Below are 21070 nucleotides of genomic sequence, written 5' to 3'. Positions count from 1 at the left end.
TAAAAATGAAATGGATAATATTCATACATTTGGAAAATCATCCAACTAGTATTTGCATTTGATGCATACCAAATCATACAGTTTGCATATAATTTTCTTTTTAAAGCCTTATTTTGTCTCATATAGACTCTCTCTTTGATCACATTTCTTAAACTTACTAAAGAAATCTAATACCATGATTCTTTGAATTTTATTCATACTTTTTTCTGAGGTAGAATTCTATTTATACGTAAGCTGGATGTTTGCAATTTTAACATCCCTTGTGGTCTCCTGCGAATCTAGCAACCCTGCTCCCGAGGGGCAAGCCATTAACCTGATCCATCGCCACTTAGCATCACTAGCCGTGGCATCAATTCGACACCAAACATTTCTAAGAATTATTCACCAAAGACAGAAATTTCTAAATTTAAGCAAAGAATGGAAACTTAGCAAATTGTTTGCTCAAAAATTTGACAAAAAATTATCAACAGTTAAGAGGAAGATGAGAACAATTAAAAGTTGAAAATTAAGAATGTAAAATAATGTCTTGAGACGGTCATTAACATCAAGAATGAGAGAGAACAACTGCAATTAGCAGCACCACACAAACATTAGTTATTCAATTATGCAACTCTTCATAAACTATCCTTGAACACAATACTCAAGCTTTTGATTAGTCCTTGAATAATTTAATAACAAAAGGAAATTTTAAAGATTGTAATAATAAATATTGACGAGTCTATTTTTATTTTAATCTCCGAAAATAAAGCAACCGTCTTCTGCTACCTACTCCAGAATACTAAGCAGTCGAAATCTGTGATCGCAGGGAACAGAACAATCAGTTCCAAATTAGATAGAGAGGTTTCAACAGAACTCTGATCCTCCTCCAACATGAAGACCAGCCCATTTCATTGTAACAAGAAGTATTATTCATACTGTCATAAAGGCCCATAGTACAAAAGGTTGATGCAACGTCGAGTGGTCATTTGATACACATATGTTGAGCGTCCTAGAGAAAGAAAAGGTAAACTAACACGACCACAGTAAATACGACCTTTTAAAATAGGGACTGCATAACAGTATAGACTATGTTTATAAATTATGCACAAACCAAGCACCGATGACCCATTAGTTCTCAAACTAAAGAGTTTCACTTCCACTTTCACATTCATATTCTAACTTTCCATCCATGAGTTCAAGCGTTTGACAATGTTAAGCTCCTGCAACACAAATATAATGCAATTAGCTACATAAACATATCTTACCTTCTGTGAATTATATGGACAGATACTTATTCTAAAATTGAAATCAACAATTGCAAGCTATTCAGATTTGCAATAAACAATGCTGAACAGAGAGACGAATGGTGGGAATCTTAGAGATACGCAGTTTGATCACAACAAACTCATTATGGTGGTTTACAGAATCCAACATTTGGATTTAGTTTTGGGAAGTCAACTTGAAAATGTTTATATCTGGGTGGTTAGATATACCTCACCATATCTTTCAGCTTTCCAATTGACTGCAAGTCTTGCTCCCATGTTCAAATGTCTGTATGAATTGGGATATATGAGAAGGAACATGGGCAACAAATAAGTCAACTTATTGCAAGTACTACAAGGACCCTAGAATCAACAACTAATGTCCAGCTACTATATTGTGCAGTTCAAATTTGTATATGTCTAATAGAAAGAATTTTTTTTACTAATTAATGGCAAGTGAAGATAAAACCAGATAAAAATCTGCAATAACACGATTTGCAGCAGTTCTTGAGACTACCGGTACAGGGGGATTCTTCTGTTCAGGGAAGTAAAATGTCCATCCTAAAGATGCAGATTATGCCACCTTTCACTCAAAAAAATAAGCATGTTATGCTGCTTCAGAGTTTTTTCCAGGTTTTAAAATGTGTAAAGTGAACAAAAGCATGATCTCAAATTATATTTGCCTATATTATGCAGTGGAAAACTCGGTAAGTCTCATCTCACTGGAGCCATTGGGCCTTTCCTTAGGTCGCACATGATCCACACTCTTACCCTTTCAATACCCTTGTCCTTGTATATATTTTAGCAGTTTCTCATATAGATTTAGTTTTCTCAGCTCTGCCTCCAGTATCGTTCTTATTCACTTCTATCTTTATTATGCTAATAATGGAAAATATTATTTTATGGTGTTACGTTAGGTTTGGAGCACCACTATGTTCCTTTTTCCAAGCACAAGGGGTTGATGTCCACATTCAACTTTTTTGTAACCCTAGAAGCTCAAGAGTATTATCTTAATCCAGAAAGTATCGATTTCTCATCTTCTAGCTTTGTTCATCATGGTATCGATTTTTCATCTTCTAGCTGGGTTCCTCACCAACAGACTCGAGTTCTTAGAAGGCGTACGATCCCGACGTATCTAACGCATACACCCAACCACAACTAATGGCATTGACCAGAGCCACTCAAGCTTTCATCTCAATACCTCATGCCAACAACACCAGTTCTAGCCAATAAAGCAACCAATCCTCTGCAAAATACAATCCTCACAGCTCAAATCTTATTGGGCTCTCCACACCGACCTATTCAATACAGTAGCTTAGACTCTACAGATTGTTAACATCATCACTACAATATGCTCAAATAGCTGTTAAGTACAATGGACTCATTCAGAATTACTGCACTAGAAAATAGGGGCATGTAGTGTTGCATAGACACAGACTTGTGTCACATTTGTATGCATATCTAAGTGTCTCATTCAGAAAGAGGAAAAGTAAAAAAGGACATGCAAGAATGCATTTAGAAAAACAATGATTTTAACTAAGAATTATATTAGATTTTGATACTATGAACTGAAAATATATTAAGGTGTTTTATCTGCTCTATAAATTTGAAGGGAGAAGTTCATTGATTGCTAACGAAAAGGCTTGTTATGAAGAATAAGCCTATTTCCATGAAAGGATAAAGCACTACTTTCTTGGTGCCAACTCATTAATAAATTATTTACATCAAAACAAACATTAATAAATTATTAATTTAAATACTATTATTCATTTCAAAAGTTTCAATACTTTTAATTTGTTTGATGTGTATGTCAAAATGTGTAGCACTAGTAAATTGATGATGCTTGCAAGATCTTAAAGAGCTGTCATACATACAAAATTACAAAACTTGAAATAATATTGTTTGTTTGCTTTATAGAGTTAGAATTAAAGGGTTTAGCATCAAGAATGATCATAAGAAACATTAGCAAGATATATAGAATGTTATCAATAAATGCTTAAAAATATGATAATAGAAGGTTAGTATTGTATGGCTTACAAAAATATTTGTTATCAAAGTACACGTCTCATTCTGCAAGATTAACTAAAGGAAACAAGATATGCAACATCACAAAGTTTCGTAAATACCTCCGTCCTTGACCAGGCTCCAAATGCCAAAAAAGCTTACTTCTAATGTCATGTGCTGGACTTATTGTTGGAAGCATTCCACTCTCCATCAACCTTTAAAATTAACAATCAGAAGTGTTGATAAAGTATCTGAACTGTGACACGTATCCAACTTGCTGACATGTCAATATGTACACTTTGAGATATATGAGTCCAAGCAATGCTAGTTAGACTTTTCAGGACAACTACAGCTTCAGCTCAGAAATAAAATAATCCAAATTTATTATGGATAAGCAATCTGTAGAAGAATCTTTGTGCTAAACTATAGACGAAATTTCTGAAACTACTGAGATGAAAATCCAAAATGCATGATAAAGGCATCAACTACTGGTTGACAAACTATGATAACAGATCATCTCAGAATGGAGAGCAGCTTATGCCTCTAATATGTACCATGAACAGTTTGCATTCCATCCATAAATATAACAAAAAGAAAGATTCCTCCATTCTTGACTTCTTTTTAGGACATTTTCACCTCTCTTTCTGTCTAATGCTGATGCATGCTGAAGAAATAAAACGAAAGACAAGGTCATGGTGCAAAACCTTTTTATAAAATATATTCTTGCCCAATCATTGGTTATCTGTCAATAAAATTTTGATATTTCTGACCTTTGGATCAATAATTTTGATTGTCTAATAACACCACCACCAACTGCCTTTTCCTCTTAGGATCTGTGTTGTTGCAAGAAAAACAGCATGGAAACTGTATCTTTCAGCAAAAAACAGTGTCCGATCTATTTTGTTCACCAGAAAATGTGTCAATCTGGAAAACCTTTTTCTCTATACTTCAGAGAAAATAGAACTTTCCATTTTCCAAAAGAACCTCCTGAAAATGAAAGACAGAATCAAAGGCCCACTTAGAAAAAGAGAATTAGCACCTCTTCTTTATTTTTCATTTTCCTTTTCCTATATTTCAAAAAAAAATTCTTTTCATAAAGGAGGTTTTCATTTTCATTTCATTTTCCACAGGTTTCCTGGCAACCAAAAACACCCTAAGCTTCTCCAATAATCTACATATCAGTTGCACAGCTGATCCTTGAACTATAATAAAAGCTAATGAAAAAAACATATCAATAAGTACGACATAGTAAGTGCAACCAACCAAAGGCATCTTGAATTCACCATGCCTTCCAAACTTAAACAAATACTCTACATGCATTACCGCTGAAACTCATACCTACTAGCATGCGTGTATTTTAAGTAATGAAAATAAATTGTCCAAGAATAGGCATGGATATGAGAAGTGGATCTAGATAGATGTCCATAAATCTAGTCAGCAAGGAGAGAACAAAAAAGAGATATGGAAATGTTGAATGCACAAGAAAAAAGCTTTACTTATATATTTAAATATTTTATAAAAGAAATTGTTAAAAACTATTATTGGTTAAGGTCTTCCGCTATGCATATTTCTTATCCAAACTTCCTAATTAGCTTAAGAATTTTAGGAAAATAATGTTTTGCAAAGTTATTTTAACACTTACACTCTTGACCAATCTCTAAAACAAGAAAAGCTCACTTTTAGCATTATTATAGCTAATTGAACTCTTTGTTGGAGTCCACAGCTCTCTACCAAATGCAAAAGCTGCAATTAGAAAACTTATGATGACAAGTATCCATGTCTGATGCACATTCAATTTGTATACATATTTGATAAGGATTATAGGAGCCAGACACAAACATGTAGTTAACACAGATTTGAACACATGCATGAGTGTTGACAGTTTAAGATATAGTAGAAATCACTATCAGTGTAAATTTTTACTTTTAAAAAGTAAAACTTCTAGTTAGTATTTGATTAAATTCTTGCACGAAATAAGAGAGGTCAAACCAAAAGTAAAACTTTGTGCTGATAATATCAATGGTTTCCATCAAAGTTAAAATGTTTTGAATGTTTCAAGTCAGATTCAATAGCAAAACGTAACCTCAATGTTGCAAGTCATATATATGCCACACTTTTGGCCCATAATCCTAAATTGACCCTTATATGGTGCTATGTGAACTATAGGATATAACTTGGATTCTCTAATATCTATAACAAGGATACATATTGAGACTTTTTATAGAAATTGATTTTGTCAATGCAAAACATTATTCATATTACGGAAAAAGATGAAGCAACTAAATCTAAGAAAGAGATGAGAGCTAGAAATTTGTGTTTGAGAGAATAAAACAACAACCAGAAATCATTTAGAATAGCTCCAATCATCTTTTCTCCCCACATTCAACCATGGTTTGAAAGTTCTGGTTAGGAGATAAGAAATGGACTACTAGGTTTTTTAAGGGAAACAAAATTGATCACACTGCCTTAATCATGGCACTTACAAGTTCACTATAGCTGCAATCAGCAGAACTGAAGTTACAGTGCGACTTTGTGGTCTCCAATGCATATTCATCCCCATAAGCCATCTGTCCGTTAGCTGTTGACTTATCGAAACTGCCCTGTTGTGCGAGGTCCCGAGCGTTGAGAGCTGCTTGTCCAATCTCATCTGTATCCATCTTTTTGTTACCAATGGCACTGCTCAATATCTGATTGGCAATAGGATCGTTTCCGTGAAGATTGGGCAATGAAGAATTTAAGGAAGAGCTGAATAGGGCATTGGGATTAAAGCTATGATTCTGTTTCTGTTCCTCCCATTTTTGTTTAGATTTGTCTAAGCTACTTAAGTCGGGGAACTTTGGGTCTTCGTAACCACCCATTGGAACAGGCATCATACTCCCACCAAGTGAGCCAACACGGCTGTGTACATCATTGCCTATCAACAAGCCATGCATAGGTGCCACTGCAGCATGGATGGAAGATTGACCACAAATATCACTATCCATATTTGAGACTGTTGAAGGAACACTGCCTCCAACATTGCTAGGAGGTGAACAGTTATTACCAAAAGGGGGACCCATGGGCAAAGTGGTTGCACGATAATCAGTTAATGGAAGAGCATCTTGCCAAGTATTGCATCTAACAAGATCGGGAAATTGAGAAGAATCCACAAGACAACTCTCAAAAGGGTCTGAGCTAGAGGAAGACATTTTAACAGAATAATATTTGTCCAATTCCCCAGCATGTGTCTGCTCCTTATTTGCTTGCAGTGAGAAAGGTTTGTTTGCCATATTAGTGAAAGAGTTACTGCAAAGACCATTGGTCAGTCCACTGCCGGAGAAACTAGAAGGCAAGATGTTGTTTGCTTCCTGCACTACATCGAGTCGTCGCAGCTGATCTAGTCCCATAGATGTTGGTATCCCCTGAAGTGAATTTCCTTGATGGTTTCCAGGTAGACTAGTGCCCTGAAGCTTCCATAGATCATTGATAACATTACTTGTGTTGTTGTGTGTACAGCCAAGTTGAACTGTCTGAGAAGGCACCAACCTATGCATTCCAAATGCAGTTGAACTATTCATTCTACCAAGTAATACATTTGGTTGAAAAGATGTAAGGGCTGGTAGCTGTCTAGATCCCCCAAATGCAAGAAAATTTCTAAAACCATCCAATGAACTCGTATTAGTATAAGAGGAGTTTCTACCTCCTAAAACAGAGGCCATGTTAGTTTGCTGGTTTGCCACAGTACTGAGCCTTTTCAGGTAGAGCCTGTACTTCTGCAATCACAAGATGGAAATTCAGCCATTCAGCAAGAAAACAAACATGTAGACGAGCAACTGCTTATAGGGAGGGGAAGGATGCATTTCTAAAAGACAGCCTGATTGGATTATTTTAAACATCTAAAAGTTTACCCTTGATTAAATAATGGCCTACAACTTTTACAACCATTCTAAAAGGAACTCATCAAATGGACAAGTAGATCCATTCACCAGAAAATTATCAGGAAATCACCAAAGAAGGAGAGTCCTTATTGGCTTTGAGCTAAGGTGTAAATAGCTTCCGATCAAAGTGTTCTAGCGTTAATCGAATTAAATATTCAAAATGGCATAATGCATCCTCAAATAATGTACCAAATATTAGAAAGAAACATATGCCAGCAATTGACTGAAAATTAAAGCCTAACCTGTAGATGGCTAGCAACATTTTCTCTCGTTAAATTTTCAACGTTCATGAGATCTAATATCTTCTTGGGTACAGCCTCTGTTAGGAGAAACAACAAAATGGGGCTTAGAACTAAAGCGACAATGGCATTTAGAAAATTATGATGTCCATCCAATCAAAAGATTAATAAAGGCATTATTATGGAAACACAAGCGTTATGTTTTCTTTCTACCAAATGAACTAAATTATTGTTGAAAGTTCTTACTGTCAATTCCCAGTTGATTAACAGCAGCGACAAATTTGCCATGTAGGTCAACAGACCAAACGACCCTTGGCTTCTTCTGGGTGGAGGAATCTTCATTCTCTTGAATGTTTTCCTCAGAAGCTTCATCATCTTCTTCATTCTGGTCCTTCCTCTTCCTGTTAGGCTTATCACTAGAATCACCAAGCCCCTGTACGCTTTCAGAATTAGGTAGTTGGGCCCTAGGACCGTTCTCCCCATTATTGTTATGTCTCGCATCAAACTTTCTCCTCCTTACTACATGCTGCCAGATGTTCTTGACCTCCTCAAGCCGGATGGGCTTCAACAGATAGTTGCAAGCACCATGAGTTATTCCCTTCATCACAGCTTTGGTATCACCATTGGCAGACAGCACTGGATTGCAGATTAGCACAGACTCCATCATCAGTTGCTTTTTGGATTTCATGCAATATAGAAGAGATTCTATTCTTTCTTTCATTAAGGTATCAAATGCGACAAAACCAAAACAAATAGGGGGTAAAGTAAGATTCTTGTTGAAAAAATTCGGATGAAATTTTTCAACGCTTTGTAATTACATATATTCTCAGGAAAAAATATGCGTCCAAATTACAAATGAAACCAATCAAGGAAGAGACTAGCCTTCATTTTAATCAGAAATATAGGAATAAAGAATAGCACTCGAGACTTACTAATAACCGGGAGGTCCATTTCGAGGCCTACGAGCTCCAAAAGCTTGAAACCATCCATGTCCGGCATGTGGACATCACTGATAGCCAGATCAAACTTGTCCTTGTTCTCCCTCAATAGCTCCAAAGCGACGGTCGCCTTAGTGGTTGTCGTAACTGAAGGAAAATAAATCCATGTCTCCTTAAATCCCAATTCTTTTCTTTTCTAAAAACAAAAACTCAAACATTCTTCTCAAAAAAGTCCACTTTGCTCCAAGTCTTATAGATAATCACATTAAAAATCAAAACTTTTGATCAAAACAAAGGAAAAAATAACAAAAAAAAAATAGAAAAAATAAATGTTCGGTGAACTACGAATGAGAAGAGTCTCAAATACGATCAAAAACTAAACTTTTTTTTTTCCATAGAGAAAAACTGTGATAAGGAAATCAACCAACAGTTATATGTAGAAAGCCAAAAAGAAATAAAAGGAGAAAAAACGGAAAGATTATATGAGAACAAACCATTGTACTGGCAGCGGAGGAGCAGATTCTCCAACAACTTGAGGCAAGTGGGATCATCATCGACGGCGAGAACACGCATGCCCGCAGGGAACTCGTCCGTGGGTTCCCCCTCCTCCATGCTTCTCCTCCCCTCTTCTTCTGTCATTCTTTCAGCCCAGAGAGAAGCAGACGACCAGAGCACCAAATCCTTGGCAAGAATCCCAACAAGAAAACTCCCCAGGGACCTCAAAAGCCACTTTAATATAGCCTACTTGAATCCTACAACAGAGACTGGTGGCAGAGAGAAGACAGCGTGAAAGCACCCGGGAGACAACAAAAACAGGGGAGGGAGAAAGGCGGCAGCTTTGAAGGGAGTCGGAGGAGGAGAGATGGGCTGGCGAAGGAGAGGGAAAGGGTTGACAGAAGGGAATATTTGAGGTTGAATGGGGGAAAAGAGGAACAGAGCTTCGTATTGGGAGGGATGAATGGAAAGGGGGCCCAATGCATGCACCCACGAAAATGGAAACTTAGCTTTCCTTGTTCTATTTTAACATTTATTACTTAGTTTTCTATTTGCCATCAATCAACAATGGAAATAATTCTCAGGAAATCATGGGAAACGATAGCCTAAAGGAGCTAAATGAGGTAAAAAAATAGGAGGGGTAAGCATTGTCCCCATTTAATTAATTTTGGTGTTTTCAATATCAATATTATGTTTTAGTTCTGATTGAGTTTTAGATAGAAAAACTTTTCTTTTTATTTTGTTTTCTTTTATGATCTTATGCTTAAGAGCACTATTTTTTTTTAATTTTTTTTTTGATACCACGGCAGCTCAAACAACTCCAGTGTAAGTACACGCCAGAAAAAATAAGAAATAAAAAAGAGCGTAAACATGGAGGAAAATAGCACTAGCATCATGCACACATGCAATGCATGCGGCTGTGAGAGAAAAAATATTATGAAACTATTAAGTGCTACATATGAGATATTGTGGGGTGGGGCGTTAAATTTGATAATTATGTAGTGTCACCTCATCATTGTCATCCTTGTAGCCATAGATAACATTGGAAAAGGTAACAAAATGAAAATATTGAAGATATATATATATATATATATATATATATATATATATATATATATATATATATAAAATATTTCACAACATGTTTTCTTAAAATAAAAAAAGTAATTTGACATTGCTCACTTTTTATTTTTTTCTCTATTCATGGATAAATAAATCATATGGCTTATCCACCCTTTCAGAACATAGTGGGACCCACTGGCTAACATTCCACATCCCAAATCAATGTCAAAATTTTTAAAGAATCCTCTGGAATAGGGTATTATAACAAAAATTGTTCCTATAACTCTATACAATTCACTTGTATCTATTATATATATTTTTTGTTATCTATTATTGAATAAACTAATGAGAAGTTGTGATTCTGTATATCAAAAATTTTCTCTTTGATAGAAAATGATAAAATATAAACTTTATTTTATTCTTCTAGATATTTTAATATTTTTATACTTTAAAATATTAAAATAATCAATAAGTTTGACAAATTTCTCTATAATATAATAATTTTTTTAATGTTCTTTAAATTTATATGTTTATCACTATTTTATACATATGCCACAATTAAAGCATCATGTACAATACATAAGATTTAGTATATTTTAAAGTTATTTAACCCGATTTGACCAACTTGGTGCTGGTTGCACCACCGACATCTTAGCTAAGTTGATCCTATTTGAATTTAATAACGTTGCTTTATTTATTTATTAAAAATAATTGATGCAGTAATTAAGTATAGGTCCCTTTTCAATCGACACTTTTATACAACAGTAATTGGACTTGAAAGGTGACTTCTTTGAACAAGAAAAATTATAGGAGATCAAATACTCATATATCTCTTTTTATATTTTTTTTCTTATGCTCTATGATGGTATGTAAAAAATTACTTGTAGGTTCCATATTAGTTCTTAACTTATTTCGAAACATATCCTTATCAAGAAAAGTATTCATGCGTCTTTTTCAATGCTTCATTATGAAACCTAATAAGATGACACACAATTGAAAGGGATGGAAAGATAGATTAATCTTAGCGTTGATTTAATTCAAAAATTGGAAGAGAGGCATAAAATGAATTTTTCTTTGAATGAGATCCATCTTAAAATAAATTAAGAACCAACATAGGACCTATAAGTAACTTTTATTTGTCATGTAATCTATAGAAAAATTTCTCATAAAAATAAACATATCAATAATTGATCTATCGTAGTACGATCGGACCAACAGATTGGATCATTGTTGCAACTATTAGGCTAATCGTGTAGACTGCATTATTTTAGAATAAATTTATATAAAAATTAAATATAATACATGAAAAATGTGCATGAGTATTGATGAATTTTTATTTTATTACTTCTTACTCATATGTATTTATATTCTAAACTATTCTTTAATTGCGGCATAAATAAAAATATCTATAAATCATCTAAATTTCATAAAAAATGTAAGAAATAATATATATTACATAAGTATACATAATTTGTCGATATTTTTAATTATGCTAAATAGTAAAGTTTCAAAAATATCAAATGACAATATGAAATATATTTCCTTTTCTTTTATTTTATAACAAAGGAAAGAAGGAATGATTTTTTCATGCACAAACCTAATTATGGAAATGCCACATCTTGCTTAAAATAACTATATTTATATTTATTTAATTCAAAAAATTTATGTCCTTTAATTAGTCTCGGTGGTTAAGTCTTGAAATATACCCATGATCACGATTCAAACCAATTTTGAAACAAAAGTTTCTACCCATATTTTTCTTATTTTCTCGTCCAAGAAATATGTGGGTCCCGTAGACATGTGGGGTCTTACCCTGCATCATCTTCTTTATTTTAGGAGAAATAATTTTTTCCTTTTGTTCCTTCTCTTTTATTGTTGGAGAGAAGTTTTTTAGTGCATTAACTCCCCTCTTTATTTCAAGATTGCCACTCTAAATAACTTTATTTATTTCTCTAATTGCAAAAATATTATGATGGTTATTTATTTTATTCAATGAGGGAAAAAGAAATCGAGCCCTCAAAATAAAAATCAAGGATTGGTATGATTTAGTGGGTGGGGTAAAGTAAAATAACCCATGAAGTAGAGGTAAAATACTTAATTATATTCTTGGCATCCCATCTTCTTTATTCTAGAAGAGAGAGATATGCTCCTAATACAATAATTTTTTTGGAGCATCAACTCCTCTTTTTCTTCCAAGATTGTGTCTCTAAATGAATGTTATGATGATTATTTATCTTATTCAATGAGGAGCAAAGAAATCCAACTCTCAAAATGAAAATCAAATGTTGGTATGATTCAATAGTGGGGTTAAAATGAAATAAGCCATGAAGATAAAATACTTAAAGTACAAGAGTATGATTTCAGTATGCTGCATGGATAGAGAGAATGTTTCATAGGAGTGACATAAAATCCTCTTATGGTTAAGACAATGGGGTTAACCTAAGTGTCTCTTTCTCTCTCTCCCAAACTTATATATATATATAACGTATGTGTGTATTTATATGGTGATTGTAAAACCTGTTATGGTAAAGAAAATGAGGTTATACTAGCCAGTTAACATTATATGATAGAATGCTAGACAAGAGGAATATTAGTAAAGAATGTATCGCTTCTTCTTGCCCAACAATAGCTCACCCTCACCCTAGTCCCTCTATTTCAAATCAAGATAAAAGCTTAAACTAATATAAGAAGTACCTAATAATAATCCGAACCAATCAATATCCAATTACTTTTGTATTTGCTATTGGGTTTGACTATTGTACATATAATTTGGGCTGGATATATATAAAATCAGACTTGAACTATTGCCATCCATAGAGTGTTGGGAGCCTATTATCATTCTCACCTATTACTATTTCCACAATTGTTACCATCAATGTGAGTATTGGAGAATTATAGTCTTCGAGAAGATTATGGGTTCATTCTCACCTATTACTATTTCCACAATTGTTACCATCAATGTGAGTATTGGAGAATTATAGTCTTCGAGAAGATTATGGGTGAGGTGAGATGTTAGTAGTAAGTTTTTTTGGAGGGGTGGCCAAGATTAGAGAGAAGGGTATTGGTGGAAGTAAAGATGGTTATTTTATAAATTCAAAAAATTGATGAAGTTTGAGGTGCTAAAAGAGGGAGAAGATCTCTTGTTCAACTTAATATATTGTTGACCCATTTCATATTAGCTTAAATTTTTTATATTGACTAGTTAATTAAAATAGCATTAGAGCTCATGTTTACTGGAGGTCATGTGTTTGTCGTACGAAATATTTATTTAGTTATTTCAAGTATTATCTTGAGTTTTTCCAATCATTGTGGTTGTTATTCTAACTCATTTTAATTATTATTTTGATTCCTTTAGACATCCACATGCATGATCTGAGCTACACATGAGCAAAGGTGTTATACTTAATGTGAGGACCCGTGCGGGCGTGTGTTTAGTTCCACATCGGTTATTCGCTGGGTAGATCTTGGGTACTTATACATGATCAAGAAATCCAAACAATACCTTTCGGCTTGCCATTTTGGGTGAGGTCCTGGGTTGTTACAAATGATATCACAGCGGACCCGGCCCATAACTTATGTGGACTAGGGGACACTGCAGTACGGATCCATTAGGGTTGACCACGAACGGATCGTGGTGTTTGTGATTAGATTTGAATGGATTTGAAACCTTAGCCTGACGAGGACGTCAAGGCTTGAACGGGGAAGTATGTGAGAACCCGTGCGGGCGTGTGTTTAGTTCCACATCGGTTATTCGCTGGGTAGATCTTGGGTACTTATACAGGATCAAGGAACCCAAACAATACCTTCCGGCTAGCCATTTTGGGTGAGGTCCTGGGTTGTTACACTTAATATATATTGTTCATTTATTTTCTATTAGTTTATTAGATTGTTAACATCCTAGATAAAAAGACAACAAAATGGCATGCAGTGGTGTCTAGGCTTGCTTAATTCGTCTATCCATCTTCATTTTCTTTCCCATCCATAGCATGTGAGGAGCATGCATGGTGTCAGGATATTTTAAAAATTGCAATTGAAGGGAGACAAGGAACAAAAAAAACCTATATAACAAAAGAGGAAATAAAAACATCTTTATATTTGCCGAACAATTTTTGATAAACAAATACAAGAATAATTATTCTAGAAAAACTACTGGAGAGTCTGAACTTTTACATTTTGTGTCTCATCAGTCATCAGTTTAACTTCAATCATATAATCTGCAATCTGAAAGAAAAAAAAATGTCAATGAATTATTTATTCATCCCTTCAATGTCTAGTAAAATCTTGTCAAATTTTAATCTGACCCGGCTCAGTTGTCATCTTTATTGGAATATCAAACCATATACCTTCAATTGGACCCTAAAACATATATACTATGTTCATGATTATTCTCACGATATTTTTTTATACATTTAGTGCACATGAGAGTAGCATAGATGATCTAGTAACCTAACTAAACATTTTTTTTTGATATGTTCACTTTAGGTTTTAGAAGATGTTTCTCTCATTAGTTCTCTACAGCAAGTACAAACTAAAGTTAATAAGACACATTTATTTAATATAATATATAAGATGGAGCTTTTAGAAGTATAGATATAGAGTAGGAAAGGCAAAGTGCAGAGCAGTGTTGCTAAAAACAACAGCTTAGGTACTTAATTTGGTAAGGCTATCTAGACAAAGCATACTTTTAAACCCATTTTTTTTCTCGATTCGAGTCTCATATGGAATACATCAGAGGGAGCAAATGTTACCACCTAATCGGGGATAGCAAGTTCAGAAGTATCTACCATCGTGTCAACTAGTAGCCACAAGTAGCGATTATGGCTGCAATTGCTAGCAAATTTGCAAATTTATTTTTTTTCCCTTTTTTGTTCGAACCAATCTAATTTTTTCCATCCTCTAATTTTTACTCTCTATTTTCTATTCCCACCTCTTCTTTATCTAGTCATTTATCATTATTTCTTTAATTTTTATTCCTTTTATTCTTACTATTTTCTCATCCTTGATAGTTGGTAGTTTGTTGTGAACTTGTAGCCCTTTGGCTGCTGATTCTTGCCCTCCTTCTCGTATTTTTGCTAGGCGTTAACTACTGGAATATGTTTTGCAGCTACAACTTACGAGCTGCTTCATAGTAGTAATATTGTTGTTAGTCTCCTCCTTCCAATAACCTTGGTCTTTGGACTTTTTAAAATGTGAAAATTAAGAGGTCTGATGATTCAATATATGATTAAAAGAGAGTGTATATATAATATATGTGCACGTTTATTTGGCATATGATTAAAGGTATGTATCATAAAAGCTTGAAGGGATTTTATTTGTAAGTATCCATCCAAGGATCTAGTCATTCGCTTAGGCTATACAAGAGGTCTACCACTTGGTACCGCCCAGTTAATTTGACAAGCTTGATGCAAAGAACTCGAAGTGGTTGTAACATATTGGATAGGATCTTATAGAGCTTGCTATAAATTACGAAGAAAATAAATAAAATGAACACTATGAATTATGAACTGAGATATGGGGGAAAAGAATTGGAGATAGAGATGCTTCCCAAGAATTTGCATTTTATATAATACATAGATCTTTTTAGCCTATTCTTCCATAGCAAGTGAAATTTAGTGCAATTCCTTTGTCTGGATTAAGTTAACACCAATGGAGCTGCATGGAAGTTGATAATTTGTTTATTTACAATGTATTTATCGCATTTTTTTCCTATCATATCATTTTCATGCTGTAGAGCGAGCATGATGTACATGACATGAGATAGCTGCATGTCATTGATTGCACAAACGAAATCCCATCACGGTATCTTGTCAAATTAGCTTTTATTCTTCCAAGACACGTACAAAATAGATCATCTTTGGCAATTCTAAGAATATGTGACTCCCACCGAAGTCTTACCAAAGTCCAGGCCCTAACTAATGCTTTCTGTTAGGTTGGTTCGCGTCATGTCTGCTATACTTTGCCTTGGCTCCTTTTGGTGTCTTTTGAGTTCCTTCCATGACCAATGAGCCAAGATGCTAGAGCTATGTGCCCCTCCTTCTTCAAAATTTTTAAGAAAAGACTCATCAAATTATTTCGGTTCGATCAACTTCCTTTCAAAAATATGTACATGTTTTGGCACAATCAAATACGAGATATCGAAATACAGATAATAATATCAAACCATATCAATGGTACAAATTGAAAACTTTGATATGATAAAGAGGAAGAAAATAAATGCGAACAAGGAATTACGCCTTCAAGGGTGCTTCAAGAACTATATAAAGTCTTTGCATAACGAAGAATGGATGGCGTGTCCATGCATTACCACTAAATCTAAACAGATAATGACAATTTATAAATTCTAATTATTTTCAGATTTTCTTCCATAATTTCTTATTTGAAAACGTGGCATTAAAGTGCACAATCATATGGTAATTATTTCTATTTGCAGTCGTAATTCATAAACTTGGTCATATCTTTGCATGCACGCGTATCTTGATTACCAACATGCTCGTAAGAATTCCATGCACCAAGTGTTCCACATCCATCAGCTTGCGTGTGGCATCACTATGGTGATCAGTGATACAAGAGGGCGATGCCATATATGGATGGATATATAGGATATTTAGAAATTTTTGATCTCATAATGACTCAAAAATAAGGCCCAACCTTAAGCACTTTTGTTCCCCAAATGTCAAGGAGCCAATTGACAAGATAATATATTTGGGTCACCTAGATAACTTATTTCATAATTTGTGCTTCGTCGCGACAATTTGTGCGCTAAATGTATGCTTGATCTGATTGTTCGAGTTGGTTCAAACCCACAAGAAAAAATGTTTGGTTCCAAGTCTGTTACAACATCATCTCACAAATTATGTGTAAGTTAGTGTGCTATAATTTATGAAACTTTGGGATTTATGTTTGATGAATGGTGATAATAAAGCTTCTCGCAAGTTCATGCAAAACTATTTGCCTCAATTCAATGACCATTTTTTGTTAATCTCTTCAATCCTTTTTATGTATTTATTATATCCTTGAATCTCGCAAAGCTGTCCATGGAATATGGTTAATGTATATATTACTCCAAAGTTTACTTCCTTTTAAACTTTTTGCACACCTTTGCATGATCCATTTTAATCAGGTTGTGGGTCAGAGGCGTGTACATCACTTTGCAGGTTAATTAACATTCTTGGCTTAAAGAAGACACCAATTGCTTTCTTAAAGTGCCCAACTTTTTCCCTTTTATCACTTTTAAATGCTGAATCTTTGACATAAAGACTATGGTTTAAAATATTTATTTATTTAGATTCATGTGTATATGCATGTCAGGACATAAGTAGTATTTTATGTTATGGATTACGGTGAGATATGAAAGGAAACATATAAAAGAATATAAAGCACTGAAATATAAAATTAGAAGAAAAAAAAAACCAAAAATCCAACATGCATCTAAGAGTAGGACATTCTCAGTTTCTATCTAATGCATAAAATATCATATCTTTTAAATAAAAATATAGCATTATAAATGAATTTTTAGCCGTTGCATTCACATTGATTGATAGCGAGTATATGTAATAAATACTAGTTAATTACAAGGTCTGGGATAGTAATTATACAATGATTTCTTGAAAACAGTTAACTCTTATCATTAGCAGTCACTTTTAAGTAAATTTCATTGTATGTGTCATGCATGCATGTATTTTATTTAACGAATAACTGATCAATGATTGTGATTGCATCAGTTAAAATTGCTGAATAGTTGTACTTCTTGCTTTAGAAGTGGTGTGGGACATTCGGATGGGCATTTTAGTTTCCAATCCCATTGAAAAAAGAAGAAAAAAAAACTAAAGCAACAAACTAGATAGAGAAAAAGGGAAATGATAGTAAAACACATTCTCATGCATGGAGCTGAGAGATGGGGTGAGATCTCATGAGTTTGCCAAAATATGACTCATTCAAGGAGTTTTCATCATAAATAGTAAACAATAGATATATATTGGAGAATGCTGAAAACAAGGGATGGGAAAATTAATTGGCAGTTATGGTGGTATGACTTAACCAACCCTTGTTCAGTAATCAGGGAGAGAGCTGTGCTGCAATGGCTGACCCATGCAAGGTTGCTTGATGATCACAATTACCAACCTCTCCAAAAAAATTTTGGCAAAGATTTTAAATATTTTTGCAATTTATTGAGAGAGACTTAAAATATAGAAGAGATATAAGTTTTTTTAAATATTGTAATTATTTAGTTTTACATAGGACAACATTCCTCATGATAATATATTATGCAGAGACTTTTTGTGTATTATCTTGACTTTTAAACAATTTACAAAATTATGCAGCTGCAGATTTTTTTTTTTTTTTTTGGTGTTAAGGGAGGTAGCTGTGGATTATATATCCACTTTCTTTTATTTGTCTTTCATCTGTCTATTTACCAGCTGGTAAGCTCCAATAAAATTCTGATAAATATGTAAAGATTAGATCTTTTACTTTCCAGAATAATGATAGATCTTTCACTCTCAAGAATATGTTGACTGATATTTTTCGACAATAAGGCTACTTACTTCCAAGATGGTGTTTTTTGGATGGATTTTTTATTTTTCCATATCTTCTTTAGATAGACTAGGAATAATTCTTTAATAAGATCCAACCCAACCAACTTTCATCCCTTTGGCTTCATCAAAAGTATGAGAGTAATGGAGCATCAAAAGATTCACCATTTCTCAGAATTTTTCACCATTTCCAGGAATTTTATCTTATAGAGTTCATATAGAGTGTATATCTAGCCATTTGAGAAATGATCTATTCTTTGTAGTATGGTAAGAGCATCACTGAAATGTAAGGACTATGCATGTTCATAATACAAGTTGCATTTCTAGCATATTTCTACGTCGGCGCAGTGACCTGCATGATAATGTGAATGTCGCAAACTACATTACCTCATCTATAGAATTAGAAGCTTTAAGTACCAAAATATTTCAGACATAATTGAGAGGGGAAAATAGGGAAGAAAAAAAAAACAAATACTTTTTCAGAGGGAAAGAGCACATTTTATTAAAAAATCAGATAAATGAAAAATTAGCATACAATTCTCCTAATAGAATATGATGCCCTTGATTGAGCCATTGACTTAGCACATATTTTTTTCTGGAGTTTTCTAGAGGTGCATGAACCAAGTGTAGAAATAATTGAGAGCTAAAGTCAACATTGGAAGGGTACTAGTGTCTCTCCCAATCAGGCAGAAGGACCATGGTGTGATGGCCTTGCCAATCTTTTGCTGCATTAGCTGCTGAACTGGTTTGCAGGGTCTCCCCAGTGGTCCAAAAAAAGTAGCATGAGGACAAAACCAGGCACTCCTACTCCAAACCCCTCTTCATGCCATTGGGGTTGTTAGGCTTTAAAATCTTTGTCAGGACATTAGCTTTTCTGAAAAGGTGTCATGAGTCCATGGTGTACTCTCTGCTTTCTTGGAAGCTTTCAATGATCATGGCAAACTTGGTTCTGTGACTGGAAACTTGTGGCATGCCTTGCACCAATTTCTTAGCTGCTGAACATCTGCATGCCCTTTAGAGTGTATTTGTCCTTCTCTGTCCTTGAACAGCAATTGGAAGTGCATGAGTGTTCCACATAGTTACTGTGCTCTTCTAGTTACATTTAAAGAACATCAGAGTAATTTGGCCATTTGAAATGGATCAAAATTCTTAGCTTCTTCAGTTGATATGCTATAAAGGTTGAAAAAGAAATATCTGTTCATCTTCGTATATATATACAAGATGGAGGATGTATGTATTGGTTTATTAATAGAATATGTAATTCAAAATTTTGATGTTTTCAGAATAGTCCCACATTTGATATTAAACTAAACATAAGCCTACTTAAATATAAATTATTATCTTAGACACCTAAATAATTTTGTCTTTTGAATAGATAAGATTTACTTTTTATCTCGATGCTTCTCGCTGTTGCGCCTCAAACCAGAGAACATCTAAAACTTTATTTATTTTATTTTGTGTGTGCAGAAAACTACTCATTAAATAATCAAGATAAAATAATATTATTAAATTAAGAGATTTACAATATTTTAATAGAAAAATTTCCAGCAATATGATATAGTAGTTGTTGAACTTCAAGTTTCACAGGTTCATGTTCAAATACTGAAATGGTTAATGAAATAATGCTCATGGTCCCTTTCTCAAAAGAAACTCTAACAAAGTCGTGGCAGTTCATCATCATGAAGATAGTTTCACTTGGAGCATTCTCCTCACAAATAATTGATATCGGAATTTTCTTTTGTTTTCATTTTTTATGGTTCCAAAAGAAATTTGGCCCATTATTTTCCTCTTTAACTGAGATAACAAGTCCCAAAGGACACCAATGGAGTCATCTTATTAGGCAAGCAAATCCATCTCATGAGGTAATCCATGGAATAGCAGTTCATCATAAGCCTCCGCAGGAGGTTGGATTCATGGCATAACAAATCCATCAGTATGGCTTTCCGCCTATGGCATGTCAATTAGAGCTGATCATAGCTGATTTTGGATACAGAAAATATCAAATTTTAAGTAGGCCCGGCCTGAAGCCCAACTAAAAGTAAATAGAGTTTAGGCCCGAGGCCAGACCCAGCAATAGCGATGGCAAGACAAGTGCCAAGACCCCCATAAACCTACTCCTACCCTATAGACCAAGGTTGGGCCTATTCTTGTTGAGTATTTTCTGGCCTAATTCCCTGGCTAGTCCTTTTTAATTTCTATCTTTCTTTTCTCTTTTCAGACTTCCCCCAATGGCAATGAAGGAAACGTATGTCGACCTGAACCCAAAATAAGTTCATAATAAAATATTTTAAGAGACATAAAAGAAACTACATAACTAATAAATAACCCATAACCAATATATAGACATGTAAACTGAGAATGAGAACCTCTAAATGTCAGTTCTTCCACCGTTACAAAGTTACTTCCTGTCATAAAAGGTGATATTATTATGAACATTTGGAAAAGTGCTAACTTAAAGAAATTAAGGGAAAAAAGGAAACCTCATTCCTCTTTCAATCTACTCATTGTACAAAGATATCTAATTCTATCACAGTATACTCTAATCAATAGCTTATATGCATGAATCCCTTTGAACATGTAATTCCAATTTATATCTGTGCATGAAAAAAATTGTTAAGTTGACCTGTAGTGTAATAATTATCA

At 34.0% G+C, this 21070-nt stretch overlaps 1 protein-coding gene across 3 annotated transcripts; it reads right to left on the bottom strand.

Moving 5' to 3' along the window:
- Window positions 1-841: 841 nt before the first annotated feature.
- On the bottom strand, window positions 842-9339 carry LOC103712167 (two-component response regulator ORR24). Of its 3 annotated transcripts, none has more exons than XM_088706365.1 (8): window positions 8834-9339; window positions 8334-8486; window positions 7648-8037; window positions 7405-7481; window positions 5729-6997; window positions 3950-4232; window positions 3368-3460; window positions 842-1199 (listed from the first exon to the last, which is right to left on the bottom strand). In XM_088706365.1, exons 1-6 carry the CDS (start codon window positions 8976-8978, stop codon window positions 4194-4196), a joined length of 2073 nt encoding a protein of 690 aa, XP_088562491.1. In that variant the 5' UTR covers window positions 8979-9339; the 3' UTR covers window positions 842-1199; window positions 3368-3460; window positions 3950-4193. The 3 variants fall into 3 exon arrangements, with proteins under 3 accessions (XP_088562491.1, XP_088562490.1, XP_008796839.3); XM_088706364.1 differs by lacking the exon at window positions 3950-4232 and adding an exon at window positions 1473-1530; XM_008798617.5 differs by lacking the exon at window positions 3950-4232.
- Window positions 9340-21070: the final 11731 nt, after the last annotated feature.

The sequence above is a fragment of the Phoenix dactylifera genome, chromosome 11 (assembly GCF_051530095.1).
Source record: "Phoenix dactylifera cultivar Ajwa chromosome 11, Ajwa_hap1_PhDact_Kaust_v1.1, whole genome shotgun sequence".
Taxonomy (NCBI): domain Eukaryota; kingdom Viridiplantae; phylum Streptophyta; class Magnoliopsida; order Arecales; family Arecaceae; genus Phoenix; species Phoenix dactylifera.
The sequence above is the reverse complement of the archived record's forward strand: the minus strand, read 5'-3'. Positions and strand labels throughout refer to the sequence as shown.

Bases quoted from the DNA above. Each gene is read 5' to 3' on its own strand.
- LOC103712167 (XM_088706364.1), bottom strand. From the start codon at position 8,978: ATGACAGAAGAAGAGGGGAGGAGAAGCATGGAGGAGGGGGAACCCACG. The intron at 7,482-7,647 runs GTAAGAACTTTC...TTCTCCTAACAG, and splicing joins TAATCAACTGGGAATTGACA to AGGCTGTACCCAAGAAGATA. The intron at 3,461-5,728 runs GTAAGTGCCATG...TTAATTTTAAAG, and splicing joins ATTGCAGCTATAGTGAACTT to GTTGATGGAGAGTGGAATGC.